Genomic DNA, 16,945 nt, shown 5'->3' on the forward strand with positions numbered 1-16,945 from the left:
CGTAACACTTGGGCTGACTGGAATGGCAGGATCATGAAATATTAAAAACCTCCTGGTCTGTTCGTGTAATCCAGAATTACTTTTTCCATGAAAAAACGATGCTACATGCTCTCATCATCCAATTACCATACCTGTACACTTTCACCTGTCATATGTAACTCCTTCAGGTGTGCTCGGTAGATCACGTCCGTCCAAAACTGTCAAGTGATACAAACTTTGAATGAGATACAGAAAAGAAACAAACCAGTAAGAAATACCAAGTATTGATGTTACTCATAATAAATGAGCCAGCGGTAATCAAATATTAACGAGCGGCCCACTCACCTTAAAGGTAAGCTACGGCAGGTAAGGCCAATGTATAGGGTAATACAAAAATAGACCAGTAATACGAAGGCTCTGATATCAATCGAGACTTAACAATCTAACGTTATAAAACAAAAACATTCATGGGAGAATGTTATTTAATTATTGGTTTGTTTGTTTGTTTTTTCCCTTTGTAATCATTTATTTATTTGTTTTATTTGTTTATTTATTCATTTATCTATTTATCTTACTAAACATTTCATGTTTTTTATAAAGATTAATTTGTATATTTCGTTATGTATTTGCTTTTTAGCTATTTATCACGATCTAACCTGAAATATATATTTTACTTTCATTCCACTTACCTCAGTCAGGCTATATCTTCGACCTGATAACAAATATTGTGTTATGTCCTTGTTGCTCTCAAGTAGTTTTAAGTAGGCCTAATTCATATTATTGATTAGTTATGTTTTTTTAATTATTTCATAACGTTTATGTTTATCTTTTCTTATTTTATAATTTAAAAACGCAGAGTAACCTTTATCGGAATTCCTGAAACAGTCTTTTCTCCAAATGAATCATTTAAAAGAATAACAACAAAATTGTGCAAATTATTGATTGAAGATTTGGAATTATTCCTTCCTGCTGTTTAAATTCAAAATAATTTCGATCACAAATATTTGTAGCCATGTATTTATGTGTCGAAAAAAATCACATATAAAATGTTCACTAAACACAGCAAAGGGAAATTGAATAAGACTACTACTTACATTTGTACATACGAGTAAAATCCAAGATACCGTGAATGTTGTTGCGTGTGGTAGACAGAGATTAATTTTAGGGCGCGACTATATCAGCAGCTGTGACGTATCACACGCATGAGACATGCTCGGTCACTGTTTACTATAGACCTTCCAATACCTTGGTTCTCTTGATACACTAGTATACAAGTCTTGTCTCTGAAATTGATCATCCGAATACTACTACATGTTGTGAATAATTGATTTTAAAGCATCTGTTGCAATCGACCAAGATCTTGTGGAACACGTGTTGCATTCTGTCAACAATCTAATAACACAGGTAATCCATGGGCGTGGCCAAGGGGTTCGACGCTCGGCAGGGGGATGAGCATATTTATTCGTTCATTTATGTATTTAATTCCAAATTATATATTTATAATGACTTATTCTGACTAATATTCATGTTTATATCCTTGTATAGTCGTTAGAATTAAGTGATATTGTGAATTAAGTGAAAACAAGTATTTCGTTAAAAAAATACATTTTGGCAGACTGCAGTGTATATGTTTTTGTTACATTCAAACAGTTTACTGACACAATAAAGATTTGTTTGTCATTTTTTGTCCATGCTGAACATCGAATCCTTTAATTAAGGCCGAGGAAACACACCAGGAAATAATAAAGATACCTTTAATTCTACAATGAAAAGTTTGTTTCCAGTATTCGCGAAATCTTCTGTTAACTGCATCAAAGGTTTCTTCGTGTAAAAAGTGAATCTTTTGACCGACAAGGTTTTCAACGCTTTCTATGCTTTCAACTACTTCATTATCTTACCGCTAATTTACCACCGTCAACAATGATGATTTCCGTGAATTGTTATTGGTGTGAAACAGTGTTTTAGTATTTTCACATAACCGCATATACATATACGTTAATGGTCGCGTTTATTCTATTTATTTATTTATTTATTTTGTTGTCTTGTTTATACGTATATTTAATATTTTTGAGTATGTGTTATGCATAATGTGATAGATCTCACTGCCAATTTCTGTATCTTTGAAATGCTACATCATTTTCAATATGGGTCATCCCACCTGTGCCATCCACACCAGTCATAAACCACACCCCGAAATGGATATTACGATGTTAAGTCTACAAGATAAATATAATCAGGTTTTAAAGATATTTTAAAATCTGTCCGTGCTGGTGGTCAAACGCTCTTTGACTTTATAACCACATTGTCTACATATTAAATGGATTGCAGTTTAATTTCAGCCTTAGAATTGATCAGAAACAGGATACGTTTATGAAAATCTGAAGTGGGGCGGGGCATTAGACCTGTACTGTGTAAGGTTTATGCTAATTGCATGCACATTTTGTCAAGCACATATGTCTTCATTGTGGTAATGATTTTTTACAAGATCAGATGGTCAAAAATTTTGGTACCACAAAAAAAGACCTAGCAAGAGGTCCTGTCACAAGGAACACACATGTCCTACCTCTTACGGTGCAAAAGCTATGGCCAGTGCTAAAGGGTTTCAAATGTAGGTCAAAGGTCACGGTCAATGTCACAATGTCAAAAATGTTGGTACCACCTGAAAAGTCTTGTCACAAGGAAGACAAACACCAATATGAATGTTGATGATGGTGATGTTTCGTGGTCGCCGAAGTCTTAATGTCGGGTATGTAAGTTTCGGTAACGATTTGGATATGATGGTGATGATGATGATGAGGATGATGATGATGATGATGATGATGACTTTACGGTGGTCGCGAATGTGGTTATGCCATGTGGTATAAGTGTCGGCTGTTGCAGGAGTATGATGATGATGATGATGATGATGATGATGATGATCGCATAACTTGTAATGCCAAATGGTAAAATTAAGTTATACCAGGTGTTGCAAATGGTGATTGCCTAGGGAATTGTGATGGCAGTGTGGATATTGTGGTGGCGGATTTATTTAGCCAGGATGTCACGCTATTTGAGTGTGGTAGTAGGACCATTGTAGTAATGGGGGTTCTAATATATTGTTTAGGTATAGGATGCAGTGAGTGTATTGTGATGGTGATGGTAGAAAGATGGTGGAAGAGGACACGCCAGAATGTGTAGGTTTAAGCTGTAGTGATACTTGTGGTGGCTTTGAGGTGAATGAAGTGGTAATGTCAGGTGATGTAGGTATAAGTGGTTATGAGATTGGTTATGATGAAGATTGTGCGAAGTTACCGGGAAGTGATTATGCGTGGTGGTCACAGGTGATTGTGCCAATGACGTGAATGTGGCAGAAGTGATTAGTATGTAAGGTTGAATAGATGGTGTATGTGATTGTAATATGATGAAGGAAATATCAACATGTCAATTAAAATTCCAAATCACAATCACTAACGTTTTTAAGTGTTGCTGCCATCTTAGCTTGCAATCAATGCATGAAAACGTCTGTGCCATGTTAATATTTTTGTTTTTATATACGGTAAGTTTTTGTAAAAGTCCAAGCCGCTTCCAGCTGTCAGTACACTGATCGAATATAGTGTGTGAGAACGGTTGAAGGCAATTTAATATCAATCAACCGAAACAAGTAAGATTAGAGTCAGCTCTTAACCATATGTTCCGGATTACTAGTCACCGGTATTTGTTGAGTTGTTTAGTTCATATACCCGTTTTCTGATGACGTTTTAGTCGTGTTATGGTGACGTTTTCGTGTATTTGATGTTTCCGGACTATGATGAAAGCTGATACAATAGCTGATGTACCTATCTTTTAATCTGGGTACAGTTTATCTTAATGAAAAGTGCGTGATAATTGTAGGCATTACTATACATGTCAACGGATCGTGTTAACCAAACAATGCACATTCGGATGATCAACTCGCGACTGCATACATAAACCTGCTTTCTAGGTAGCTGCTTTCTTGCACAGGTACCTGATACAGGTGCATGTGGCTTCTAGTTACTTTTTTGGGTATGCTCAACATTATATAGAAGCTATACATGATGTGGAGTTATTTTTAGCGGATGTTGATATATACTTCTCCCCATACCGCTCATCCCAGCTAATTATACATCTTCCAGGTCGCTAATCAGAATAAGAGAAATATCTTTACAAATTAGGAAAGATAATAAGCAGTTTTTACAACTAGATACTGTCTGTTCCAGCTATCAACATTTTAATGAAAATGAGCTTTACTTTCCACTTGTCAAGTTGTCCATTCAGTGGTAACTTATATAATCATACAAATGCGAGAAGCCTAGTTTTGAATGGGGAATAACTAAGATGTACAGTTTGTAGATAAGATCTGATATATATTATGTATGGCCACTGTGAAGAGAAGACTTTGATTACAGTTCAAACAAACATGTTGTTGTGTGGAGAAGTCTTCACAGTTCCTCCTATTATATGTACATTTTGTATCTTCTCATAATATCTTTCATTATGTATGAATTGTATTTGAAACAACTTTGTTGTGGGTGGTAACTCAGTTGGTATAACATCACATTAATGTAATTGGAAAAAGTAATGGAAAAACACCCTGACACCAACATAGTTTGAACTAGTGACCCTTCAGTCTCTAGCCAGGCATTCTACTGATAAAGATCTGAGGTGCAGGGTTTGATCCTTAACCAGGCAGTATATGTTTTTTAGGAAGATGAGATCATGGTCTTTCTTGTGCTGTCATTAGACAAAACACTTTATTCTCATTTTTGCACAGGATAGTATGTTAGAGGTACACTGTTCAGTGAGTTAGCCAGCATCAACTGTAAAAAGACCCTCACCTCAAAATGAGTCTGTGGTTCTCGATGGGCAGTAAACCCAGCAAGTATACAACTTGCATTTTGTGAAGAATTTTATGTTTAAGTATACATGCATATTCAAAACAGTATTAAACACAAATCAGTCAACATACTGTACCTTTTATATAATTTCAATTTGAATATGCCTGCAAGCTTGAGACTCTCATCTTAAAATAATTCACTTCCCAAGTAAAAATTTACATGCATTATTGCTATCGGTGATAGTCGGCAAATGAAATGTATTGATTTTGATGTTGGTTCTTAATGCATAAAGTATGACACTTATTAATGCATATGTTTTAATGCATTGAATTCTGTTGGATCCATCAAATTATTGGCTTCAGAACAAATATATAAATAATGCTTTTTGGTATTAAATAAAATCAAAGTTTACTGGCTCATTGTAGATTGACGCTGGATGTCCTTCTTGAATCGGATTTTGAGTTCAGAAGAGGAACAGTTCATTGACTTTGTTAATAAAGACATTGAACACTTCCTTAGATGCTACACTTCAAAGAGGTAATTTTACTGATGTAGCCATATTGAGTTTTCATTTCATGGGCAACTAGTCTTGTTGTTTCCTATGTATACATTTAGCAAACTATAATAAATTTCATCATGAAATGTTATAACTTTATCACAGTTATACAGGCGTTAATTATCCCATTGGAACCTGGGCAAATGAGCTTTTGTTAGTTACATGTGAATAAAGATCTTGTAAGATTTCCAGTTTAAGCAATCTTTTATTAGTAGAAATTACTTACTTTCACTCAGAACGTTGACTGTATCATACATTTAGGCTTGCTGATGATGCACATATGATAATTTATTCCATGTATCAGCAGGTCCATTTTTCTATGAAAATAGAGCATGTTCAGCATTTATCAGTGTTTATTGATATTTTGATCTAAGTATCCAGTTATAGGAAGTGTAAGGTACTTCTAAGAAATTTCCATTCTCCTATGCATAATTATAAAAATCTTGAAATGGAGACATTATGAGTAAGCAGCTTGAAACATGTACATAATACCAATATTTTGTTGGGTCCTTTTGTTTCTGTAATAGCATCAGCATTTTTGTTTCATTTTTTTATTTTTATGGAAGTTTATGGCAGATAGTGTGGTTGTGTTTCACCCTGAATCACTGTCATCAGATTTACTCAATTGACCTTATTTCTTAAGGGATTTCGTGATGAAACTTTACACAAAAAAGTCAGCATGAACATTCAAAATAGGATACTTTGATAGATACCTTTTGAGTTGTTTTAATCAACTTTACATTGAATAATGCTTTAAGTGATATTATCCAGTTGAAATAGTTATGTTTCCTACCTATTAAATAGAACCCTAACTTAAAATCCATCTTTTTAGTTCTGACCGTATTTGTGTTGATATATTTATGACTGAGTTATTCTTTACAGCATATTGCTGTTTCCTCCACTTAGCAGTTTCCATCGACTGTTGATCCACAAAGTCGCTGAGGACTACCAAATACTTCACACCTTCTCTGTAGGTGAAGGACAGTCGAGACGAACCACTGTCTGCCTCCAAGAAGATCTCACTAGGTTAGTCTAGTGTAGGCATACTAACAACTACACACCTTAGGTCAGGGCAGTCCAGATAACCCTCTATCTGTCTCTCGGGAGATGTCTTTAGGTTACTTATTCTGAACTTAACCAAAAACTACACACCTTCTCTGTATGTTAGAGACAGTTCTGACTTATCAACAACTAAACACCTTTGTAGGTTAGGGACAGCTCTGACAAATCAATAACTACACACCTCTGTAGGTTAGAGACACTCCTGACAAATCAACCACTAAACATCTTCTCTGTAGGTTAGGGACAGTTCTGACAAACAACCATCAGCAAGCCTCAAGCTGACAAGCTAAACTTTTATACTCTAGTTAATATATATCTATCCACAGAGCAGACTCATGTAAGATTCTTTTAGTCTAGGCACACTAATGTTAAAGTTTATTTACAAGGAAAAGATTGAGTATTAATCAGCCGAAGATTATTTATTGGTATCTAAAGACCTGTTTACTTATTGATGCATCTATTTTATATACTATGGTTAGATTATCCACAGTTATAATTAATTACCTTGTCAGGACATTGTGTTTTCAGGGTCTAGATTATTTTCTGTGTTTATACTTGTAGATTGATTTCCAAAATGAGAAACAAGTATTTTGTTTTCAAGGAGAAGAGACATGCATGTATATCAGTCACATGTAAATACCATATTTCCTGCTTATAATCTAGATATAACATAGGTTTTTATGTTTCATGTATGTTTAAACGATATGACTCAACAGTGTCTTTGTTCAGGGACATTGTCCATGTAGTGCACATACTTCCATTTAGTTTTCTGAATAACATTTATGTTCATCCTTGTTGTTTCAGTTGCCCTTCAAAAGAAGAAAGATTGATGTCATTGAATCGGCCCCCTTCGGCTAGAGGAAGGGGGCGGGGGCGATGGTCAAGCCCCGGGTCTCAGTTGGACAACAAAGAGCAGAACAGACATAGAGATGGCACAAGGACAGAGGATAGACCAAGGGAAGGTCTTGGAACAGAGGGCAGATTTAAAGATGACCTAAGGAACAGACCCAGGGATGGTTTGAGAACAGAACCACAGACAAATGAAAGGCATGAGTACAAATCACCTAGGGGCGTTGGTATTTCTCCACCCTCAAAAGATGTCCCTCTATCAAGAAGGGGACGAGGGCAGAACACAAGGTACTATTGTAAACACATGATTCAACCATATATAAGAAAACTTTATATTATTTTAGAGGATGTCTTAAGAATTAAGGGTAAACTGATTCAACAGAGATTCAACCATATAAAACAAGAAAACTATGTATTATCTTAGAGAATGTACAAATATAGAGTAACCTGATTCTCTCTGAAGAAATAACGTTCTTCTCTACAATTCACTTTCACTATTTTAAGAGGAAAGCATGTTTAAGTAGTTAAAACAAATTATCTAAGTGTTTGAAGTATTTGTTGCTAAGTGGTGTAATAACTGAATAAAGAATTCTTGTAAATGACTATTTCTACTGTGGGCTTTTTTTCAGAACAAGGAACAAAAGACCAGATGCTCAGATCTATGTACCTCGAGGACGGAGACAACAGCAAATACCTGTTAATCAACTCCAAGAATGTGATGATACAGTAGTGCATCCTAGTGATGGGGATTCCCGTCACAATGTTGTGGAAAATAGGTTGAGGAATAATGATCTTGCAAAGCAGGATGTAGATGGTAGGATATCAGACGTAGGTGGTGGGACAATGGATGGTCAGCTCTGTAACAAAGAAATTCACAGTGGTCTGGAAAAGTGTCATAACACATCTTCCAGTTATGACGAAGGTTTTCCTGAAGTTGTCAGTAAACCTGCAGAACAAACATTCCCTCAGTCTACAAATCTGTCAAAAGCCAAACAGGTGTCTCAGCCGAGGAAGTCTAGATCAAAGATTCAGGTGTATGTGCCACCACACCAGAAACATAATAACAGTGGAAGATCACAGGAAATGCCTGGCCCATTACATCCACTCAGCTGTGGTCAGGAGAAGCAAAATTCTATGGATACAGAATACGCTGCTGATGCCAGAGAGGTAGGCACGGATGAAAGTAAATTGAGTAGTGACTCGCATCATAGAACAAAAGTCAAAAGAGTAAAATTGAACAATTCTGTCAGTAAGCTGAAGAGCAGGGATGACAGAGAAATGGAACAAAACTGTGCCTTGTCAGGTAGTCCTCAAGAACAGTGTAGGTTATCAAATTATTCCGACCCTAGTGAAGCAGATGTGGTTAATTGTGAGCAAAGTATATTGGATGTATGTGAATCAAGACCTAGTACTTCAGATATTACACATGCCGAAGACCCTAGTGTATCAGATATACATGTTCAAGGCCCTAGTGAAAAATATATACATGTTCAAGGCCCTAGTGTATCAGATATTCATGTTCTAGGGCCTAGTACTTCAGATGTAAATGTTTCAGACCATAGTACTTCAGACAGACATGTTTCAGACCCTAGTCCTTCAGACAAACATGTTCCAGGGCCTAGTACTTCAGATAGACATGTTCCAGGTCCTAGTCCTTCAGATAGACATGTTTCAGGTCCTAGTCCTTCAGACAAACATGTTCCAGGTCCTAGTCCTTCAGATAGACATGTTCCAGGTCCTAGTCCTTCAGACAAACATGTTCAAGGGCCTAGTCCTTCAGATAGACATGTTCCAGGTCCTAGTCCTTCAGACAAACATGTTCCAGGGCCTAGTCCTTCAGATAGACATGTTCCAGGTCCTAGTCCTTCAGATAGACATGTTCCAGGCCCTGCTCTGTCTGATATAAATATTCCTGTCACTTGTGTATCTGCTGTAAGTGATCCATTTGTTTCCTCTTGTGGCAATCCTCATGGTTTTGACAGTGAAGACGATAACAAAAGAGGTTTCCATGGTAATAAGGCTGACCTTAATGACAAATCTAGTAGTGATCTTTGCTCTTCCAATGGAGATAAGATTTGTGTAAAATCGGACAAATTTTGTCAGTCAGTGGATGAGGTTCGGACAGTGGTTGAGAGGGAATCGCTGACATCACAACAAAGTGGAAACAGTGTAGAATCGACTACTAAGGTGATTCCTGTTGACAGGATGGATTCTGATCTGATATCAACTGCTACACAGGGACATAAGGATGGCAGTCACCAACAAACTGTTACTTCTGCACAAGACATTACCAAGATAGAAACAAATTTTAAGGAAAAGTTTGATAAAAGTACTGATCATAGCAAGAAGGCAAAAATGCATGAGTTATCTGATGAACTGACAACGATGACAGATTTAGGATTGGTGAAGGAGGAACAGAGACAAGAGATATCTGACAAAGTGACAACGATGGCAGATTTAGAATGGATGCAGGAGGAGCAAACCGTAGTTCCATCCAGTACTTCATGCGATACAGACAAGAAGACTGAGGGTACAGAACACATGGATGTAGATAACGGTAGGATGATTTGAAAAATGTCTGTTTGATTATTTCACATCATTGGGTACCAATCTTTGTACAAAATGCACTTTTGTTTATGTTGATTTTTCATTTCTATGGATTATAAGAGTTAGTATTCCTGAGAGTTTCTGTTTATAGTTTCTGTTTTGATTTCTTATGTTTTGAGGGTAGACAGTTGTGGATATATTGAAACTTGTTGTTAATTTCAGTGAAGTCATGAAAATTGAAAATGAGTTTCTGTGTAGTCATTGCTGTTGATGACACTTTAACATATAATTTAATGTGTCCTGTAATTTTAAGATGTTTGCAGTGGTGAAGAAGGAAAAGATGAAGAGGAAGATGATGATTCATGGGACAAGATGTTTGATGATGAGGGTGAATGTTTAGATCCCGTTGCCATGGAGGAGGTAAGGATAAGTGAACCACATGTTCAAAATTGCCTAAAGCTCGGGTCCAAGTCTGTAATATCAACCCTTTGTTTAAGACAGTTTGTTGACTGATGAGGAAGAAAAAGATGTGTTTTTCCCTGTTTGCTGTCTGTCAAGAATGTAATACTATACCATAGTATTTTACTTTTCAGTTGACCTCTGCCATTGGGAAAGTCAAAATAAAGAAACCAATTATTGACTACCTCAGCTATAAACCACGAGATCCAGATCTTAGTCGAGAGGGTAAGGTGTAACCATTCCTAATGAGATTCTGTTGATACACTTTAAAGACCACCAGTCCTATAAGGATGTATATGTCCAGAGGTCATCTGCCTCTAAAGAATATCTATCTTGTGAACATCTTTTTGTTATGTATCTAAATTTAATTCTAACATTAGGCAAAGATTAGTCTCCCTGAAATGTAACATTTAATTCAGATTTGGGTTACTGCATCAGATATCACACTTTTTTTATCTTGTATCTTGTATCTTATTTGTATCTTGAGAGACCAGATGTCTTGAAAGACATTTGTCTTAAGAGACTTTCTGTTTTGACAGGATATCTACCTTGAGAGATCATCTATTATGACATGATATCTGTTTGAGAGATCACTTGTTTTGACAAGAGATCACCTGTTTTGACATATCTATCCTAAGAGATCACTTATTTCAACATTATATCTATTTTGAGAGATATTTATCTTGAGAGATCAATTGCTTTTTCATATATTTTTACTTTTCCAGATGTTGGACATGTGATAGAGATATATGACTTTCCACCAGAGTTAAAAACAGAGGACTTGATGTCAGCATTTCAGCAGTTTAAGTAAGACAGGTTCATGCATAGTTTTGTTTTCAATTTTATCAAGCACAGCTTATCTTCTGATGATAATGTAGGGACAGGTGGATGGATGGAAATGATAATAATATTCCAACTCTGACCTCACGATAATTGGAATTAACAATTTCATGCAAAAATAATATGAATATTTATTTTCAATAGATCAGATTTGCTGTTTTTGTGTAATTCTCATCCATTTTATCAGATTATGAAGCATTCAAATACTTCTTGATTAGTCAATTGTTCATCTTTAAATAATTCTTGTAATTTCTATTACCTAAAAAGTTCTGGATGGATAATTCTCAAATTTGAAGTGTATGTTCCCCTTGGTTTCTAGATGTGCAATATTTATTTTGGGACTGACTGAAGTACCAAAATGGTTGGATGGTGGCCATCTTGAATTTGTCAGTTATAGTTGATTACTGCCATTTTTTGATGGATCATTCTCAAATTTGTAGGGTTTCCCTTTGACAAAATGACCAACAGGTGGCCATCTTGCATTTTGACAGCGAAGTGTACAATGGTTTTTTCTTCAGAACTATTAGATGGATCATTTTTAGATTTCACATGTATTTTCTCTGTAGTCCCTAGTTGTGCATACTGTAAACATACAGAGTTGAAAGTTTTGCACTAAAATATGACTGCACTAATTTCAGCTTCTGTAAATTGATTTTTATATTGCAATAATTGTGTAAGTGCTTATCTATATTGTATCATTGCCCTAATTCTTCAAAAAGTGATAGTGCGATAAAATTTGATTGAACAAAATTTATTTCATTAACAATATTTGATTTTGGAACAGGTTGGAAAGATGAGGGAAAAAGGAAAATATTGAACTCAGATCAAATAAATAACATGATTTTTGGAACCAAGATCTGTCTTAGATCACTGGTTATGTACCTGTTCTCAACAGAAAAAAAACATAGGATTTGAAGGATTCCAAAATGCTGATGATGGGTGGATTTTTCATTGTAGCACTCAAGTAGCTTTAGTCTTGGTTACCAGGTGGTTTTGTCTTGGTTACCAGATGATTGTTTTGTTTGTTTCAGAAGCAAAGGTTTTGACATTAAGTGGGTAGATGATACCCATGCTTTAGGAGTGTTTAACAGTGTCGTAGCAGGTAAATATTTATGTGTGCAATAGGTTAATGATGTGTTTTGCCTGATAGTTAAGAAGGGTAAACTGGAACAAGGGTGTATGGCTATCCATCCAGTTGACTGGAGCTTGATAAATACGATATTAATTGCTTACCTCCTCAATTTTTTATGCTCTGAAAAGTTTCATGGAGCATATATTTGCCGCCATGTTTACAAAACCTGATAATCATGGTCAAACACTATTCATCTGGCAATAATACCCATCTTCATTACTCCAAAGGTTAAAATCACTTTTGTTGTCTGCACCCCTGGAACATGTCATGGCAAAATTGAAGGCACAAGGGAAATAATTTGATTGGTTCCAGGAGAAAACAAGTGCTGTCAAAGACAGGTTATGCACCACAATTGGGACAAAATTTAAGTGTGAAAATAAGAGTTATGATTCTTGTGCACTGCCCTCCTACTTATCGAGATCTATCTACCTGGGAAGTTTCATGTTGATACCTCTTATAGTTAGTTATAGTGTAATGCTCCAGACAAAATTCAAGTATTGAAATGAATAAAGGTCAATTACTTCTAAATTATTCAAAAGAGAAGGATGGTTCTGGTGCGCTGCACTTCTCCTTATTGAGACCTATCAACCTATGAAGTTTTATGTTGATACCTTTTATAGTTTTTGTGTTATGCTCTGGACAAAATTTTGATGGACGGACAAAATGGTGACTATATGCTCTCCCTTTGGAGAACATAAAAACTGACCAATTACAGGTTGATATGATCCTTTGAAGCAACACCCAACGTCAAAGCCTTTTCAGTATACCATTATGCGACCTTGAGATTCTTTTGACGTACATCAAAGGATCAAACTAGTCTTTTCGTCTTGTGCACGAGGTGTCGCACATGGAACCTTCGATTTTGCCATGGTTTGCTCCAGGTGTACAGAGAGTAAAAGTTATTGTAACATCTAGAGTATGGAGAATAAATAATCCCATGCCTGACAAGTATCCTATCCATTTCTATAGGTAATCTGAGATTTAAAAAAATGCCCACAAAGGTTTTATTATTGTCTTGTGACAACCTGTGTAGGGTGTTGTGTAATTGCCGGTTTTCAGAAATTTTTGAATTTTTATTTTCATATATATGATTTGTGTATGAATTTGGTTACAGCCCAGAGTGCCCTGACACTGAATCACCCCTTGCTGAAGGTCAGGGCCTTGTCTGAAGCAGCACGACAGAGCAAAGAGAAAGCCAAGCGATGCATTGGTACGTTGTATGTTTTCATAGGGCAGAGTTCATACCTTCGAGTCATGGGAAAGTGGAGACATTGTAGATGTTGATAAGATGTGTCATTTTCAAGCTCAGTTGTATCATTTTATAATACAGGGTACTATTAGATATCTAGATATGGGATGATTTGTAAACATTTCAATCAAGACTACAACTGTTCATGTTATCAAACACGATTACAACTGTTCATGTTATCGAACACGATTACAACTCTTCATGTTATCAAACACGATTACAACTGTTCATGCTATTGCACAAGATTACAACTGTTCGTGTTATTGAACACGATTACAGCTTTTAGTGTTATCAAAAATGAAATACTGCTGTTCATGTTAAAACTGATTTGATCATAATCTTAGTCTTTTGCTGGTGATATCTTTTTATAATTGTATTACATGTAAGAGACAAGAGACTTCTGACATAAAAACTAGTTCATCATAATCAGACTGTATAGTGTGTGTTGTGACTTAAATCATATTTGTGTTACATGGTACATCAAATGCTTTTCTAATATCTTTCTATATTTGACCTATGGCATTTATGAACAATATAATACAGAGTTCCTGCAGCCTTACAAACCACGTCCAGAGACTTCAGCTCTGACTGCCAGAAGGCTTGTGACTGGAGCCCTAGGGCTGGCCTCAAAGGTATCGCGAGAGCAGAGGGACCTTGAACGTCAAAAGCTTCGACAAGCCAAAGGTATTGTGGCATTACAGAGAATAACAAGGGATTCATCAATTTACTGTCCTCAAACATTTAAGTGATGTAGCAGATATTGCATATTTTGGTAAAATTAAACTTTATTTTGGTTTAAATTACGGTAATAAAATTCCTTTTTGCTTAAATACATATTTTTGAGGCAAAAGAAGGCTGCAAATAAGAGCATTCTAGTGTGCCTACAATTACTCTATAACTAACAGAAAACAAAAGATTGAAAATTTAATATGGCATGATGGATGGTAAAGTATTTAACACAAATGATAAATTAATAAAACGAGATCCAATATCTATGGTAGATTCCTATAATGTATATTGTCAACATGCGTATCATTACAATATCTGGCCTAATTCAACCATGGTTCGTACATCATGATGTCACTAATAGACTACGTCATTGTAACCTGTGTGTCATCTATGATGTCAACTGTAATTTATACCAGCAATAATAACAAAGACAATAATTTTTTTCTTAACTTGTATTAATTCAAACAAACAAAACTGAATATAGACAACATATATATACATACATGTAATATAACAGACATACAATACACCTAACTCTACTTGGCTTGAAGACTATCTCAGCTGCTCTGATTAGTTAAAAAGATGGCTAGCGAAGGCTAAACATAGTGCAGAATTGCTCTTCAGCTTAAGGCAGAATTGCTCTGCAGTGTAAAGCAGAATTGCTCTGCAGCGACCAAAAAGGAAAGACATCAAGCAGCAATAGACTAGACCTTGTGTTGTATAATTTCATAGAGTTACAAATCTATGGAGGTAAATTTAACAGTAACCACAGGGAAGTTGGTACTGCCACAATGAGGGTTGTGGAACTCTGTGAAATTATATAATTAAAAATATGTCACAACTACCTAGAATTATTGTAATCAACAAGATAAACTGGCTATTTTTTGTTGACAGAGAATATTGGAAATGTTGTTGCTGCTTGATGAATTAAAGTTCATAACATCAATCTCAAAGAGTTGTAACATCTACAGGGGTAAAAGTTACTCAGTATACATGAAGGAGAAGGCATACTGCCACAATGAGGACTGTGAAACTCTCTGAAACTGAGAAGGTGGCACATAATTTATTAATTGGGAAATTCATTGTAAGAATGATGTCCAAAATTGTCAGGTGCGAATGGAAGTGCTAGGTGAGCAGCTGAGAATCCTCAAATAACTGTAAATAACATAAGTAATTGCTAGGTAGAGATAGTATATAAGTGCGGTAATTTGAATAGTTACTCTGTTCTAAGGATGGCATAACTAGTATGATAAACATATCAACTTTTAAACAGTTTAAATTCTTCCTACGGATGCTGTGTGGTCCTCCATACTTGCAAGTGAAGAAATAGTTCAAGGTTGTGGGGATATAAAGTTTAAGTGCACATTTTTGTACTTTTGGCTTGCAGAAAAGAAGAAGCTGATGAAAAAACAAAAAGATGATATGTGGGAAGGAACATACACATCAGAGAATGCGGAAACGTCATGACAGAATTTTTATGGACCAGTGCCTACTTAAGACCAAACAGCTTTGTTAATCAGTGAAGTGTCCTTCCATTTTCTGACTACAAAACCAACATATTTAAATCACCTGAGAATATTTGATAATATTTTATACACAAATCCTTCAGATTTTGAAACTGAGCATCCAAAGGACTTGGAAAAATTTACTTTAAAAAGAAGTTTTATCATTGGCACATGTTTATCATGGGATGTTATAGAAATAGTATATGTGAGCGGAGACAGAGGAGTCAAAGACGAGTCTGGGAAATGTGGACATTTTTCCTTTTGATAGAGCTTTATTACTCCATTCCTGGAGATATATTGTGCCTTGCATCTTGATGAATTTGTATGTAAGCTTTGTTTAAGCTCAGCCTTTGGAATGCATGTAGCTTTGTTGTGTTAGCATGTTAATTTAGCCATAAAAAGTTGATGATATGGAGATAACCCAAATTCATGAAAAAATGAATTCAAGATGAGATAGGGGTTACTCGAAATTCCATTTTTTTGCAATTGGTTTCCTATTTTCTCCTACAAATCCTAGAAGTGTCACACATACAGAGTTTATAACAACATCCAACTATGTATGTTGTCAATTTAGAATTATCCTATAAATCCTATGGACATACCTGATAGACCAACAAATTATTAACATTGGGGGCAGATTTTGGTTCTCTATGAAAAGCTGTAGGTTGTATCGTCCTACAACCTCAATCATTGTAAAAATACAACACATTCTTAGCAGAGTTTTCATTTAATATAAGATTTTATGTAGCTACTTTTGGTGAGCCTGAAGTAAGCTAATAATTACTTTAATAAATCACATTTACAGTAAAAACAATTCTTTATCCTGTAATGAGAAATTTGTTGCATTTTTTATGAAAATATTTTAACAGGCTGAATTAGAGTCTGGAGTCTTTCAGGGTGTAACAATCTCTCTGTAGTAGGAAGTCTGTGATGAAATCAAGTTGTGATGTCAGAATTCCTGAAGAACCGACATTTAATACTTTTGTGATATTTTATACATATTAACTTGAATTGAGCCTCAGTCTTGAATTCCACTTTCATTCATGTATAAAATTGTCACATTCAGCTGTGCATGCATTCTTGTCCTTACAGTTCCTTATAAACAAAATGTAAGCATTCTGTACTTTATTGTGTATGTATAGAAAGTGGAACAATGTAATACGAATTCTGCTATATTTATTGTTTCTAAATAAACATGAAATG

At 35.4% G+C, this 16,945-nt stretch overlaps 1 protein-coding gene across 5 annotated transcripts; it reads left to right on the forward strand.

The window, feature by feature from the left end:
- The first annotated feature begins 3,770 nt into the window (after positions 1-3,770).
- LOC132549603 (uncharacterized) lies at positions 3,771-16,945 on the forward strand. 5 transcript variants are annotated; one of them, XM_060213545.1, is made up of 12 exons: positions 3,771-4,002; positions 5,240-5,351; positions 6,253-6,396; positions 7,237-7,569; positions 7,911-9,838; positions 10,142-10,248; positions 10,422-10,512; positions 11,013-11,094; positions 12,159-12,229; positions 13,374-13,469; positions 14,052-14,192; positions 15,625-16,945. In XM_060213545.1, the coding sequence occupies exons 2-12, from the start codon at positions 5,251-5,253 to the stop codon at positions 15,702-15,704; spliced, it is 3,174 nt and encodes a 1,057-aa protein (XP_060069528.1). In that variant the 5' UTR covers positions 3,771-4,002; positions 5,240-5,250; the 3' UTR covers positions 15,705-16,945. The 5 variants fall into 5 exon arrangements, with proteins under 5 accessions (XP_060069528.1, XP_060069529.1, XP_060069527.1 ...); XM_060213546.1 differs by having other exon boundaries at positions 3,771-3,973; XM_060213544.1 differs by having other exon boundaries at positions 3,771-3,960.

This window comes from Ylistrum balloti, unplaced genomic scaffold (assembly GCF_031769215.1).
Source record: "Ylistrum balloti isolate Yb309-2 unplaced genomic scaffold, AGI_CSIRO_Ybal_v1 Utg370066, whole genome shotgun sequence".
Lineage (NCBI taxonomy): Eukaryota > Metazoa > Mollusca > Bivalvia > Pectinida > Pectinidae > Ylistrum > Ylistrum balloti.